Source organism: Otolemur garnettii, unplaced genomic scaffold (genome assembly GCF_000181295.1).
Source record: "Otolemur garnettii isolate 467f Iridium unplaced genomic scaffold, OtoGar3 scaffold00013, whole genome shotgun sequence".
In the NCBI taxonomy this organism is placed as follows: domain Eukaryota; kingdom Metazoa; phylum Chordata; class Mammalia; order Primates; family Galagidae; genus Otolemur; species Otolemur garnettii.
In genome coordinates, this window is record NW_003852408.1 from 3,954,927 (window position 1) to 3,969,169 (window position 14,243).

Consider the following 14,243-nt stretch of genomic DNA (forward strand, 5'->3'; position numbering starts at 1 on the left):
GTGGGGGCTAGGCATCACAGCTGTTTGTGTTTCTTCACAGTCAAGATTTAAACCTAATACTGTGGTTTCTTAGGATAGGGTAGAGGTTGGCTGATATCAAAACAGAGCTAGCTATCTCACCAAGTAGGACTTCAGAGTCTCTGCCGAAACTCTGAAAAGTGCCTTTGTAAGGCTATAGGAGATAAGCCACAATTATAAAGCCTAGTGCTTTGGTAAGGGACTATTTTTCCTACCTGGGAACCCCAATTCAATCTCACCCTACCAGTTATAATAACCAAATGGTGGAAAATAAACATGGTGTGGACCCAACAGAAGAACTCTGGCAATATGAATAACCAGAGTAGATCAACACTCCCTCTAAGAAATGATAAAGGAGATACAACTGAAGATGCCATGCATAGACAAATGGCAGCAATGTCAGAAATGGAATTCAGAATATGGATTGCAAATAAGATAAAAAGAATGGAAGAAAAGAAAGAAATTGAATTCCAAAAAGTAGTTCTAAAGTGGTCTCAAGAAATTAATGATTCAAAACCACTCACCAAAGATATGGAAATAATGAGAAAAGAGATAGTAGAGCTCAAGGAAACGAAAAAGTTAGTTGAGGAGCTCCAAAATATAGTAGAATCCCTTGGTAATAGAATTGACCAGGCAGAAGAAAGGATCTCTGAAATTGAAGACAAAGCTTTTGAACATTCCCAAACACTCAAAGAGGCAGACAAATGGAGAGCAAAAACTGATCATTCCCTGAGAGAGTTGTGGGATGCCTCCACAAGATCAAACATTTGTCTTATAGGAATTCCCGAAGGAGAAGAGGATGGTCCTAAAGGTACAGATGCTGTAACTCCAAGAAATTTTGGAGGAGAATTTCCCAAGCATTACAAGAGATACAGAACTTCAGATAGCAGACAGTTTCAGAACCCCAGCTATATTCAATCCAAATAAAGCATTTCCTAGACACATTGTGATCAACTTTTAAAGTTAAGACAAAGGAGAAAATTCTGCAAGCAGCCAGACATAAGAAAAGCATCACCTACAAAGGGCGAGGTATCAGAATGACTGCAGATCTCTTAGCTGAAATGTTTCAAGCCAGAAGATGGTCCTTCAGTCTCTAAAACAAAACAACTTCAAGCCCAGGATCCTGTATCCAGCTAAATTGAGTTTCATTTGTGATGGAGAAATCAAATACTTTAATGACATAGACATGTTGAAGAAATTTGCCATAACTAAACCAGCTCTCCAGGATATTCTCAGACCTATCCTCCACAATGACCATCACAATGCTCTACCTCCAAAGTAAACTCACACAGAAATTTTTGAACAAAACCCAACTTCCACAGTGGTGAAAGGATTAAAAATGTCCACTGGACATCCAAAAATCATGACACCCCAAACACAAACAAACTTACTAAGTCTCTCAATTAATGTGAATGGCTAAAATTGTCCTCTAAAGAGGCACAGGCTGGCTGACTGGATACATAAACTCAGACTGGATATCTGTTGTATACAAGAATCTCACCTTCCCTTATAGGATAAAAATAGACTCAGGGTGAAGGGATAGACTTGTATAATACAGGCAAATGGAAACCAGAAAAAAACAGGGGTTGCAATTTTAGTAGCAGATACTACTGGATTTAAACCAATAAAGATAAGGAAGGTCACTATGTATTTGTCAAGGGAAACACCCAACATGAAGAGATTTCGATAATTAACATTTATGCACCCGGAATGCTCTTCAATTTATAAAGCAGACCCTAATGGATATGAACAACTTGATATCTTCCTGGACTATAATAGATGGAGATTTAAATACCCTTTTGACAGTTTTAAATAGCTCCTCCAGGAAGAAACTAAACAAAGAAATATTAGACTTAAAACTGACCCTAGAACAAATGGACTTTACAGACCTCTATAAAACATTTTACCCTAATAAAACTGAATATATATTCCTCTCATTAGCCCATGGGTCATCCTCCAATGTGTATGATGCAATGGTACATTTCAAGACTATTAAGAAATAAGTATAATTGTGATGGATGTGTTACTTAATTCAATGTAAGCATTTCACATTGTATATTGAAGCACTACCCTGAACCCCATAAATGCAACAATGTACAAAGTTATGATTTAATAAAAAATAATAATAAAAAATAAATAAAAGTTAGTGATTGCATCTTATCTTATATTTGCTGTTAGAAATTAAAACAGGTTTTTTTTTTTTTTGGTCACCATTGTTAGTGAAACACCTGATATATATGCTAAGCAAGCAGTGTTAGAACATAATGATTACTTTTAAAAAGGGATCAATAACCCCACAATTTAACTCCTTGCTTTGTGTCCGTGTGTTCACGAGCACACACTCCATCACATTATCCACTGTTTTGAATCCCTTTAGAAATGTATACAGTTGACAGTTCAATTTTTAGCTTTTGTCCTCCTTCTGTACTAGGAATATTTCTTTGTCCGTCTGCGTCAGTCATTCTTATTTATCCCCATGTGCCATTTCTGTACTCCTCTTCCCTAGAAAGCTGGGACAGTAGCACTTAAGCTACTGATTGATTCACATCAGATTTTCTTTCTGACTCTTTTTATCCTTACCTAGTGGGACTGACTCCTGGATGTTGCAAATTGGGCATTGCCATGGGACCTGCCATTTGCACCCAGCCCCATCTACCAGCACCTCTGACCCTGCCCACTGGGGTGATCAACTTCATAGAATAGCTGATTACCAAGGAAAGATGGCTTGATTCACTGTGTTGAGAGCCACCCATGACCTCCAACGAGCCTGTGATCCTCCTGCCACCAAGGCAGGAGCGGCTGATGTCTGACTCTACCAGAGACTTTCCTGCCCTTTTAAGTATATTTGTCACTCTGTTTAATCCCTCCAAAATGACAACAGTATGGTCAGGATACTGAAGGCTCTCCCTTCGCTCATGTTCTCAAGATCTGGGCCTTGGCCTTGGAGAATCCTAATTCCATTTTGCACAGCAGCACACCTCATAGGTTCTGGGCTACTCATCTGTAACATCATTCACTCACTCTTTCACTTAGGAAATGAGCTCCCATTCTAGGTCTGGGGATAGTCAAGTAAAAAAATAGAAAAAAGAAATCTGACCTCACACAGTTTACATTCTAGTGGGAGAAGAGAGATAATAAATAGATGAAATAATTTTTTAAAAATTGTAAGATTTGATGGCTTAGTTTGTGAACTTATCTATCTTAGAAAGAGTGCTTCATACCTCATTGCTGAATATTGCTGCAGTCACCTTTGAAGTACTCTCCCGGGAAGCTATGCACCTAGTCCACCCTTCAAAGCACTTTTGGAACTCTTTTTCTGTAATGGCGTCAGAGCTGTTGTCCTATTCCCCTTCATGTCCTGAATGTTATCAAAATGTATTTCTTTCAATATGTCCTTTACTGTTGGGTAAAGAAAATAGTCATTTGGGGCCAGATCAGGTGAGTAGATAGGGTAATCCAATACAGTTATTTGTTAACTGTCTAAAAACTCTCTAACAGACAGTACTGTGTATGCATTGTTGTGATGCAAGAGCCATGAGTTGTTGGCCAAGATTTTCCTATTTCTTTATTGATGTTTACTTAGTCTGAAATGCTTTGCATAGTCAGCTGATGATTTGACACAAAATTTGATGAATTTTCACAATGTTTTTATCAGTTCTACTCATTACTGGCCACCCTAATCTCTCTTCATCAGTGATGCTTTCCCTCCCCTCAGAAAAACATTTAATCCATTTTCTTCATGGCATTATCCATGTAATTTGGACTAACATGCCCCTGATTTCACTGCTACCCTTGCCAACTTTAACAAGAAATTTATGAATGTTTGTCTTTAAGAGTTTGCTTTTCTATTGATCTCTTGGGATTTAAATGTGTTTCTGTTTTTTTAATGAGTGCATTAAAGTATTTATTTGTGACTAGGTCAATCTCAAATGTCTTAAAGTTGATTTGGGAAACATGGCTTTAAATGTCTCCTTTGTGTTGGTTATTTAAATGCTTTCTTCTTAATTCTTGAGGTGACACTCATTTCATGAGGCCTTCCTAAAAATAAATCAGAAAGAAGATAACAACATTATGGTTAAACAAGTAGTTCATATCCCTGTCTCATCACACATAGCTTTCCAAATATTGATCACTCTATCTCTCTTTATTTCTCCCAACTTAAAAATAAATCCCACATAGGTTGGGCTCCTCAACATGCTAGAGATAGCGCCATGGAGATGGCAGATAAAGCGCCTGTATTCACAGAGCTCACAGGTTTTTGAGAGAGGGAATGAAGGATTATTTTAAATTTCATAGTGAGAAAAGTCTTGTCTGAGAAGCTGACACTTGCGTAGAGAATTAAATGAGATGAGGAACACAGCCATGCAAAGCCCGAGAGAAAAGCATTCTAGGTAGAGGGTCCAGCAGGTGCAAAGGTCCTGAGGTGGGAACAAACTTGGTATACAGGGACAGGAAGAAGGTGAGTGTACAAGGGAGGAGAAAGGTTTGTGGGAGGAGAGGACTTCAGAAAGCAGGAAGGGGGCTGGTCAGGAGGGCTTTGTCTGTGAGGAAGGAGTTTGGATTTTATTTTAAGTTGGTAGATTCTAAGTATTTTAAATTTTTTCATTTTAAATATTCTCTTCAGATACTGACCCATCAACTCTTATCAGAGATTCTGTGAAGGAATTGCTAAGTGAGACCATAGAATTAATGTGGTATTTTTGGAGCTTCATTTGAGTCAATTCAAAAATCCCTGAATATTCCTTACGGAGTTTGCTGGAAATTATTTGATGAGGATAATTAGCAGAACGAATAGCCATTTTATCATGCAGAGTTCTATCCATGTGGGTTTAAGTGCATGGACTCATTTTAGCAAGAGAATTGAGAGTTCCATTGTACTGAATTCTATATTGGGGTCAGCCTTAAGAAGCCAGGGCTATATCAGGTAGAGATCTAATTTTGTTTTATAACAGAAACAAATCATAATTGAATAAGCCCTGAACATATGCCTAAACTCTTTTTTTTTTTTTTGTTCTGCCTTGAGAGGAGCAGATGATCTTTTCACATTGTTTTGCAGAGCGTCCCCAAAGTACCAGGCATTGACCATTCAGAGGTCAGCAGCAAAGGACTCAGAGATAAACACTTTTGTTAGCACAGGAACACAATTTAAAGACATAAGGGTATAACTGAATTTTTATCTTCTGTATCCAGTGGGGTCACATTTCTCTGTAATAACTTTCAAAAGTCATGAGAAAAATTTTATAATATTCTGTTCAGTTTAATTCTCCACCATACTAGAAATTGTTATGCAAACTGGTCATTTTGGAAGCTTTAACTAAATAGCACAGTATCACCTTAAAAACGGTTGTTGATCAGGTAGGAGATTACAGGTTAAGCACATCTCTAGGGCAGACAAACGGGGGGAGGAAGGAAGGAAACCTTGCAAAGGGCCAGGATGTGAGAAAGGAGATTCCAGTTTAGATTTCTCATATCATTTGTTACGATTGACAACTAATGAGCTTCGATTTTAACTACTACTGCTTTAGAAAATTCCTATAAATAATGTGTTCCCCAAATCAACATTACTCAGGGATTTTGGGTTTCATGAGGGCTGCTCACCATGTATTTCCTTGCTGGGTGCCTGTCTCTGCGGTAAGGTTAATGCTGAGATGACCTTGGGGAGACACTGCCCCACCCCCAGCAAGTGGTTAAGAACACGCTTGCATAGGAACAGCGTTTCCATTAGAGCAGTATCTCCAAGACACAGAGCTAATTTCCAAATGATGGCACCACTTTTCTTATGAGGGAATAATTGACCCATTTATGGTCTCGTTTCAGCTTGTGGCAGATCCTTGCGCCAGCAACCCATGTCACCATGGCAACTGTAGCAGCAGCCCCAGTGGTGACAGCTACCTCTGCATCTGCGATGCCGGCTATGAAGGTCCTGACTGTGAACAGGCGCTTCCCAGTCTCCCAGCCTCGGGCTGGACCGAGTCCACGGCACCCCGACAGCTTCAGCCTGTCCCTGCTACCCCGGAGCCTGACATAATCCTTCCACGGTCTCAGGCAACCGAGACACTGCCAACCTGGCAGCCGAAAACAGGGCAGAAAGTTGTAGAGATGAAATGGGATCAAGTGGAGGTGAGATCATTGTGTGGCATGAAACCATAAATGTTGAAATAATTCCAGTGAAAGATGTTTAAGTTACCCATGGAGCAAACCAAACGGGCCTAACCTCATTCCACTCTGCACTTGGGTGCATGATGGTTTTGCTAGCATAAAATGAATAAACAAGCAAGAAATGAACAAAATTATTTTCTGGAATGATATCCATATGTGTTTCTGTGAGATAACCTCAAATTTTGGGGTCATATATAGGACTATGTCACAGGACTTTCTTTGCTGACCTAATTTTCCTTCCTAGAGTGTGTCTTTGTTAAGCCTCCCAAGAAAGCCCTAACCCGTGTGGCTTATAAATGATGGCCATCTATTTATCACACTTCTGGAGGCTGGAAAGTCCAAGACCAAGGCAGATTCCGAGTCTGGTGAGGGCTTCTTCTTGGTAGGTGGCCTCTTCTGGAGCTTCCAGATGCCTCTTCTATAAAGGCACTAATTCATTCAGTGAGCTCAGTGCCCTCTTGACCTATGTCCCAAAGGCCCCACTTCTTAATACCACCACCTTGGGGGCTAGTATTTCAACACATACATTTTTTGGGGGGGGGGGGCCACAAATATGAGACCATAGCAGAGTGTTACTCGCAACTACTTTGTGTGTGTGTGTTGGTGTTACTGGTTACCTTGCATTTTGGGTACTTTGCTGTATTTTAGTAAGATTTAGAAAAAAGAAGCTGTCATTGATTTTGAAAATATTTTGAGAAATAAACTACCAAATTTATTTATTTTGGCAGTAGCAAATTCTATTTGTTAAAACTTCTCCCATCTGGGCTTGGCTGTTGTATCTCCAAGTTCTTCAAAAGTCTCATTTTGAGAACTTTTTAGCAGACTCCTAAAAGTTGACATAAAATATAAATTTCCCAGCCAGAAGAGTGCCAAACAAATCCAAATCATGAATTTCAGGTGACACTGATAGAGTATAATTTCATTCCATATCTTATACTCTATAAATATGACATTCATATAAACCTGTGATGGCATATTATTACAGATTTTGTAGCTTAAATGAAAAAAACCCACACAGATCTTTGGATAGCATGTATCAGAGCCAAGGAATGTGTCTAGAAATTTCTTACTGTTATAAAAAAGGTAGGTAGCATTCCTCCTTTTATTTTCTTGGGTAATTCTAACTAGTTGACCCACTTTTTTTTTTCTTTGCTACACAATTTATGAAGGCCACATTCAGACTGCAGGGCAATGATTTTAGTCTGCCTAAAAAACTGTGAACTTGTTCTGATTTCAGACTTTAAATAAATGCTTTGAAGTTACCATTTTAATACCTCTTTTCTGGCTGGCTCACTTCTTGAATGTGAACTAGATTGGATTTTTAGTTTATCAAGGAAGTGTCCTTTGAGGAAAATTTCTCCCTAACTGGGCATTTCGATCTATTTAAAGTCATGCTATTTTACAGATGGTAGGAAAGAAATGCCTCATCCTCCCATCACGTGTTATTTCTTAGGCTGCTCTAGAAGCAGGTTCAAAGTGCCAGAGGGAGAAACGTGACTTGTTTGGGCTTCCCCTTTTTCATGAAATTATGAAGCATTGGAAACATAATGTTATTTGGAGCCTTAGAGGACTGAAATTTATGGAATTGTTGCCTGTTACACAAATGTAACAAGTTAGATTCACACCTTTGAATATCAATGGTGGGTTTATCTATAGCATTCAGCTATGGGACATTCTGGAAAATAAGTTCTGAGTGTTGATTGTGGGACGAAATTGTTGAGAGTGTCTCTATTGTTCTTAGCTAATTCTGTGACTGGGAAAACTTTTAATACCCTTTCAAGTTCATTGTCTTAGGTGAAGGCAGTAATCACAGTACGAGGAATCAATGGACACAGTTTATATGTTTACAATATGCTTTTTGATGAGCACAGTTTCCCCCACCCTTAATTGAGTTCTTCTTTTATACACCAGTATAATACTTTGGGGACCATAGTTAAATGAAGGTACAGCCCATAACGAAAAAGGAGGGCAGTTGCCCAGCTCTCTGGCCTCACGTGCTCCTGAGCCCCTCAGCATGCAGAAGGCTCATGCAGACCTGCTACTTCTTGCCCTTTACAAATTGGGAGGCTCACTGTCCTGGTCATTAAGGTTTATTATACCCGCTACTGGTGAACTAGCCTCCCTCCTGGCTCTTGAAGCATTTAGCCCTGGTTACTGTCAGGCTGAGCATACAGCAGCAGAGACTGCTTGTTAAATGAAAGGAAAGAGCAGGGGATGAAATCCTGCTAACTGCCCTGCAATATCCTATCGATCAGTTTTTGTAGACTGCTCACAGGAAAGCTGTTGCATTTCAAGAAATCAAATGGCCAAGCTCTCTTCTGTGTTCATAGGTTTCAGCTGCCCCTCCCATTTCCCCATTCATCAGAGAAAAGTCGGAGGGAAATTCAGCCCATGGAATTTTGCTTTATAATATTATCCTGTACTGTGATCAACCCCAGTAATGTATCCTCCCCACTCCCACCAGGTGATCCCGGATGTAGCCTGTGGAAATGCCAGTTCTAACAGCTCAGCAGGAGGCCGCCTGGTGACCTTCGAAGTGCCACAGAACACCTCAGTAAAGTAAGACAGTTCTTAGTTCCCTGTCACCTGTGTGCTGGGTTGTGTTCATCCAGGTAACTGGTGTGGGACTAGCCAGTCCAGTGAGGACTGGAAACGGATTCCATGTGTACATGTGGCCACTCAAAAACCAGAGGATGATTTTTCACAGGAGGGCTGGGGCTGTGGTGCCGGGAAATCGGACCGATGAGTCAGGTGTGACCGAGGCCACCTGCCTCCCCTACAGGTGATTTTGCTCTTCGCATTATGGCCTCCTAAGATTTAAACGGACCGCTGTTAAATTCGGATGCATAATTTCCCCCCAATTTAATGTCCATGTATTACAACTTCCTCTTTAAAAGCAAGTACCTGAGAAGAGTGTGCGTGTGTGTATTTTTTTAGGTTCCTTCACCTTACAGACTGCTCATTGTCACCGATGTGGATGGGGAAGGGGCAGAGGAAGGTGGCCTTGGCTGACAGGTGGTGTGTGCCAGTGTTTCACCAGAGGCTCAGAGAAGTCAGTAGCTGCCCAGGAGTGTGTAGCTGGGAAGTGGAGGTGGCACCATTATCTGTCTCAGACCGGCTGACCACCCCCCACTGCCTGTGCTTCTCTGTTGCCATTAACCTCCCTTGTCCCAACACTCCCCTTTAACCCAATGGGTATTTGCCCTCCAGGCTTTGGGGATTTTAGAAGCTCGGGGCCCTGGTTAACTGGATTGATCCACTGGCTCCCTTTTAAGGAACCAGGGGGCACTTCTGATGTCTCCCCTGTCATTTTTGCCCGCCTTGCTTTTTAAACAGTGGAGTCCCTGCAAATGTCTGGAAGAAGGGCTTTGTTACGTTGCCCCGGCGTCCTCCTCCCCCCGGCCTCCGGCTCCCACTGGCGGGGGAAGAGCCAGCAAGGGCAGCGAGCTCCCTGGCACCGGAGGAACGTCCCCAGGGCAGAGGTGCGGTCCCAGGCAGCCTCCCGCTCCACCGGCAGGGGGCCCCCGACCCTAAGCGTTTCAGCGCTCGCGACACAGTGGGAAGCCCCGCCCGCTGATTTTAGGGAAGTGGGGATCAGGATGGGTGAAGTTTCCTTTGCGTTTATAAAACCATCTCTCAGCCTTTCTTGTTTAGATCATGTGATCTTAACTTTATAAGTCTTTCCAAATGTTCTCGTTTTCTTCTCTACGCCTGCTAGTCTATGAGACACTCTCTTAGGCTGCAGAACTGGCAGAAATAGCGCAGTCTGACCCAGGCTGAGTCAGACAGGGGCTCCAAATGGTTTCTAATTCACTTGGGGAAGTTACTGGCGCCCTATACTTTCATTTATTCATAATTTAATCACGATTTAATATTGAACCTTTACTGAAGCCCCGACTGTAATGGGGGAGTTCTGTGCCGGGGTGGGGACTGGAGATAATGTCATATCTCCGGGCAGAGTACACAGTGATCTTCTGAGACCAGATAGAAACCCAGTTCTCCAGGAGTACAGGGGACAGCGAGCAGTTGCCAGGGTAGTCACGGACGTTTTCCCAGGTGGAGAAAGATCCAAAGGTTGGAAGCCGAGAAGGAGCTGGGTTGGGGCAGTGCCGATAGCTCCTTTGTGCTGGAGCCCTGGGCCACTAGGATGGAAGAGCAGAGTCAAGGGTGGAGGTTTGGTGGGGCCAGGCGACTGGTCTATGACATTGCATCCTGTGGGTTTTACTCTGAAAATAAGTGAAGGGACATGAAGCACGCAGAGGGGGGAGGGACACATGTCAGCTTCTTTTGGAAGCACAACTCAGGTGTAATGCACATTTAAGAGAGTTTTTTTTTTTTTTTCACACATTATGTGGCTATGGAAGTATTTGCCTGTACAGGAACTCAATGTACTCTTACATTATTCATTGAAATTGTTATCCAGAGGTGAGTTACCAATGAATCATTTTGGGGTACACCTTGAACAGGTAGGAAGTAGATTTTTCTCATAAATGTGGGAAACCTTGAGCGTGCAGAGCGGATGCTTGCTTGTAAGACCATGTCATCAATTTCCTAATACTCTTGTGGATGGGAATGTTGTCTTTATTTATTTTTTTAATTAGATGGACTGGTTTTAAGTTGAATTTCTCTGAAAGGGACTTCTGATTTACATCATTCCTGTTTTCAGGATTCGGCAAGATGCCACTGCTTCGCTGATTTTGCTGTGGAAGGTCACGGCCACAGGATTTCAACAGTGCTCCCTCATAGATGGACGAAGTGTGACCCCTCTCCAGGCCCCGGGGGGCCTTGTTCTCTTGGAGGAGATGCTGGCCTTGGGGCATAATCACTTCATTGGTGAGTTATGGAAATCTACTCAATACCACATCTGACTCAATTCAACCTTGGTTTGGTGGTTAGAGACAGTAGGTAGGGAGTTTTGCCCAGATAATCTGAATTCTAGTCATCAGTACTATTTACTTCATTCCTGGTAAGATTTTACAACCAAAATTGGGTTCTAACATTTGTAATGCAGCTCAGAGTGGGAAAAGCATGGGCTCTGGAATCCAGAGATTGTATTTGAGCACTGGGCTAGAATGTCCTAGGTGTGTGATCTTTGGCATTTAATGCTCTGAATTTCTATTTTCCTTTTGACTATTTTGTCCACTTTTTCCAGGAATTATGGGCAACTTGGCCTGTCAGATGTTGGTCTCAGAAAAGCCTTTAATCCCACTTGGTTTCAGCCTGACCTGAGGCTGTTGGTCACAGCACCTCACCAATGATTTGCCGCTTCAGAGTCCCCGACTCAGGAGTCACTTGTGGGATTTCAGCTCACTTTGGGGACCCTCTCCCATACCCACCCCTCCTGCATGAGTCAATTCTAACTTTTTGGTCTTTTCTGAACGTCTTCTCTAAATGACCACTTGTCGAATGAGCTATTTTTAAATTCCTCTACCTTGGAGTAAAAATGTTTGTCAGAAAAGGAGATCCTCATATTCCCTTCGCACCTCCTGCCACCCGCTGCTGCCCTCCCTCCTGCTCTTCCCAAGAGATTCACTTGGACAGTTTCCAGAGTGCTCCCTTTCCCCTGGTTCAGCACTCCGACTGTGACCTTCCCCGTCTTCATCCATTACACAGCCTATAGTACCTTTGGGGTCGGAACTTGCAGCTCCAGCCCTTTAGTGCACTGAGAGAATCAGCTGCTCTATTAGAGCCTTTTCCATCTCCACAGCCTCAGTTCAGAGACACAAGCTCAAGTGTAGAATCTACCCTTCCCAGTTCAGTGCACTCAAGCAGTTTCCTGCATCCTGCTGTCAGCACCTTCTCCTGCCTGACCATATACTCCAGTGGTCCTCACAGGGGCTGAGCAGGGATTAACACCTGTCTCTAAGGGCCATTCGGAGGATTAAATGAGACATTGAATATGAAAGGATGAATTACCAATGATACGGATTGCTGTAGGGAACTTTTTTTTTTCTGAAATACACTAAATATTTTGCTAAATAGATGGGAGATATACATTTAGACTTATTCTCTCAGATACGTGTTTGAAGCAAATATAATAATGAAGGTAAAGGCATAAAAGGAAATGCTCAGTACTATGTAATTTATGTTGCGTTTTATATCTGGCTCTTCTCTGATGAGGAGGAAATCGAGTTTGCAGAAGCAGGGATTTTATTGGGTGGAGAAATCAGCCTGGGGAACAGAGATAGCTGGACAGAGGGGGCAGGTGTTGAACTTTAGACTGGTGTTTGACTATCAAGATAATTACCAAGGAATCAGAAATTGTGTGATATCATCAGGTGTCCAATCTAAATTTCCCTCCCACAACATTTTAAGTATCTATTATTTACTTCCATATCTGTTCTAACAATCGGTCCAAAAATAGTTTGTATATTTTGCAAATTTTATTTATGACATGGAGGAAGCTAATATTTCAAGAAAATGTATGAAGTATCACTACTCTTGAAAATGTCATTAATGTTATTAGAAGATACCTATTCGGAATACAGACAGGCCTTGACTTACCATGGTTTGACTTAATGATTTTTCAATTTCCTGATGGTTGGAAAGTGGTATACCTTCAGACATGCGAGTGTAAATATGTTATTTCCACATAACTATTCTGTTTTTCATTTTCGTTGCAGTATTCAATAAATTAAGTGAGAGTGTCAGCACCTTTGTTATAAAATAGGCTTCGTGTTAGGTGATTTCGCCCAACGGTAGGCTAATGTAAGTGTTCTGAGCACGTGGAGGTGGGTTAGGTTAGCTATGATGTTCTGTAAATTAGATGTATTGAATGTGTTTTCAACTTATGGTATTTTCTGCTTAAGATGGGTTTATCAGTATATAACTCCATTAGAAGTCCAGGCTCACCTGTATTAGCTTACATTTTCTACTACTGTTGGTTGTAATAGAACCACAACCTTAGACTGACATTGGGAAGAGGGGTGAGGATTGATAGAGAAGGAATTTCCAGTGTTGATGTGAATTAACTTTTTGAGATAGAAGACATTTTGCGACTCATATGCAATTTGAGGTTACTTTGCAACTGAAAGTTTCACAATAAAAATTATCTTTTGCTGAATTGTAGTATTCCCTAGGGAAATATAGATATGTAAACTTTAACTCATAAATAACTGAATTAAATTTTTTCACAAAAAGAATACATTAGGGTATGATGAAGATACAATAATGAACAAACAATTTTTTTCTATTTTGAAAATTCATCGTCTGGTATCTTTTTTCAATTTCCTAGCTAGAGCTTTCTAGGCATTTCCCAGGGCTTTGTCATGGAGATCACGATCTTGAAAGGTGGCAGGCGGTCCTATCACACAGGGACCTCCCCATGAAGAACAGGCAGCTTCCCAACAAGGACAAGTTGGCTACACCTACCCACGGCCAGCTGCTTCCTTCATAAAATCTCTTTGTCTTAAAGAAACAAGATTTATCTTCTGTAATCATTGTGGAAGATTTATGCTTACTACATTGACATGTGTTTAACACTTTTTGTTTTATTTAAAAGAAGAAACTTATTAAAATAATTCACTTCTACAGTCTGAGCTCTCTAGACATGAATATGTTTTAGCTACGAGCCAAAACACTCTCTGGAAGAGTACCTCTGAGATGCTCGTTTGACAAACAAATGGGTGGAAGACAGCGTCCATGGCTGAAATGGTACGGGGTCCCCCTGTTCATGACTGGGTAGGGGCCCCCATTTTCTAGTCCTGGGTGAGCTCAGAAATCAGTTTCTTCAGAGGTCCCCATCTCAAGGCACAAATAGCCCCAGGCTGAATTCTGTGAGCTTAAGTAAGGTCATGAAGAAAGCAGCCTGATGGGCATCTCATCTGGTCGGTTCCTCCTGGAGTGGGGACCACGTACCCTTCTGCCTCAGCTGGGGCGAGGATAGCAAGGACTGCATTCCTTTGCTGGTTTCAGGATTATTTTCGGCCTGCAGGCGCCTGGCCAATTGTGACATGTTCCAGATGTATGTTCCCCAAGTCCCCAGCCCATAGGGTGGGAAAAGCAGTATATAAGCTCCTGGACAGAAGGTCCACATGGGCTTCCCACTTTGCTCCCCCCCACCTCCC

The 14,243-nt window shown here is 41.7% G+C and overlaps 1 protein-coding gene across 1 annotated transcript in view; it reads left to right on the top strand.

The window, feature by feature from the left end:
* Positions 1–14,243, top strand: part of DNER (delta/notch like EGF repeat containing) — a 328,158-nt gene that overhangs the window by 143,926 nt on the left and 169,989 nt on the right. Inside the window, exons 2-4 of the mRNA XM_003784881.2 lie at positions 5,836–6,138; positions 8,642–8,736; positions 10,844–11,010. Coding sequence (XP_003784929.1) covers positions 5,836–6,138; positions 8,642–8,736; positions 10,844–11,010 — 565 coding nt within the window. The remainder of the gene's footprint in view (positions 1–5,835; positions 6,139–8,641; positions 8,737–10,843; positions 11,011–14,243) is intronic.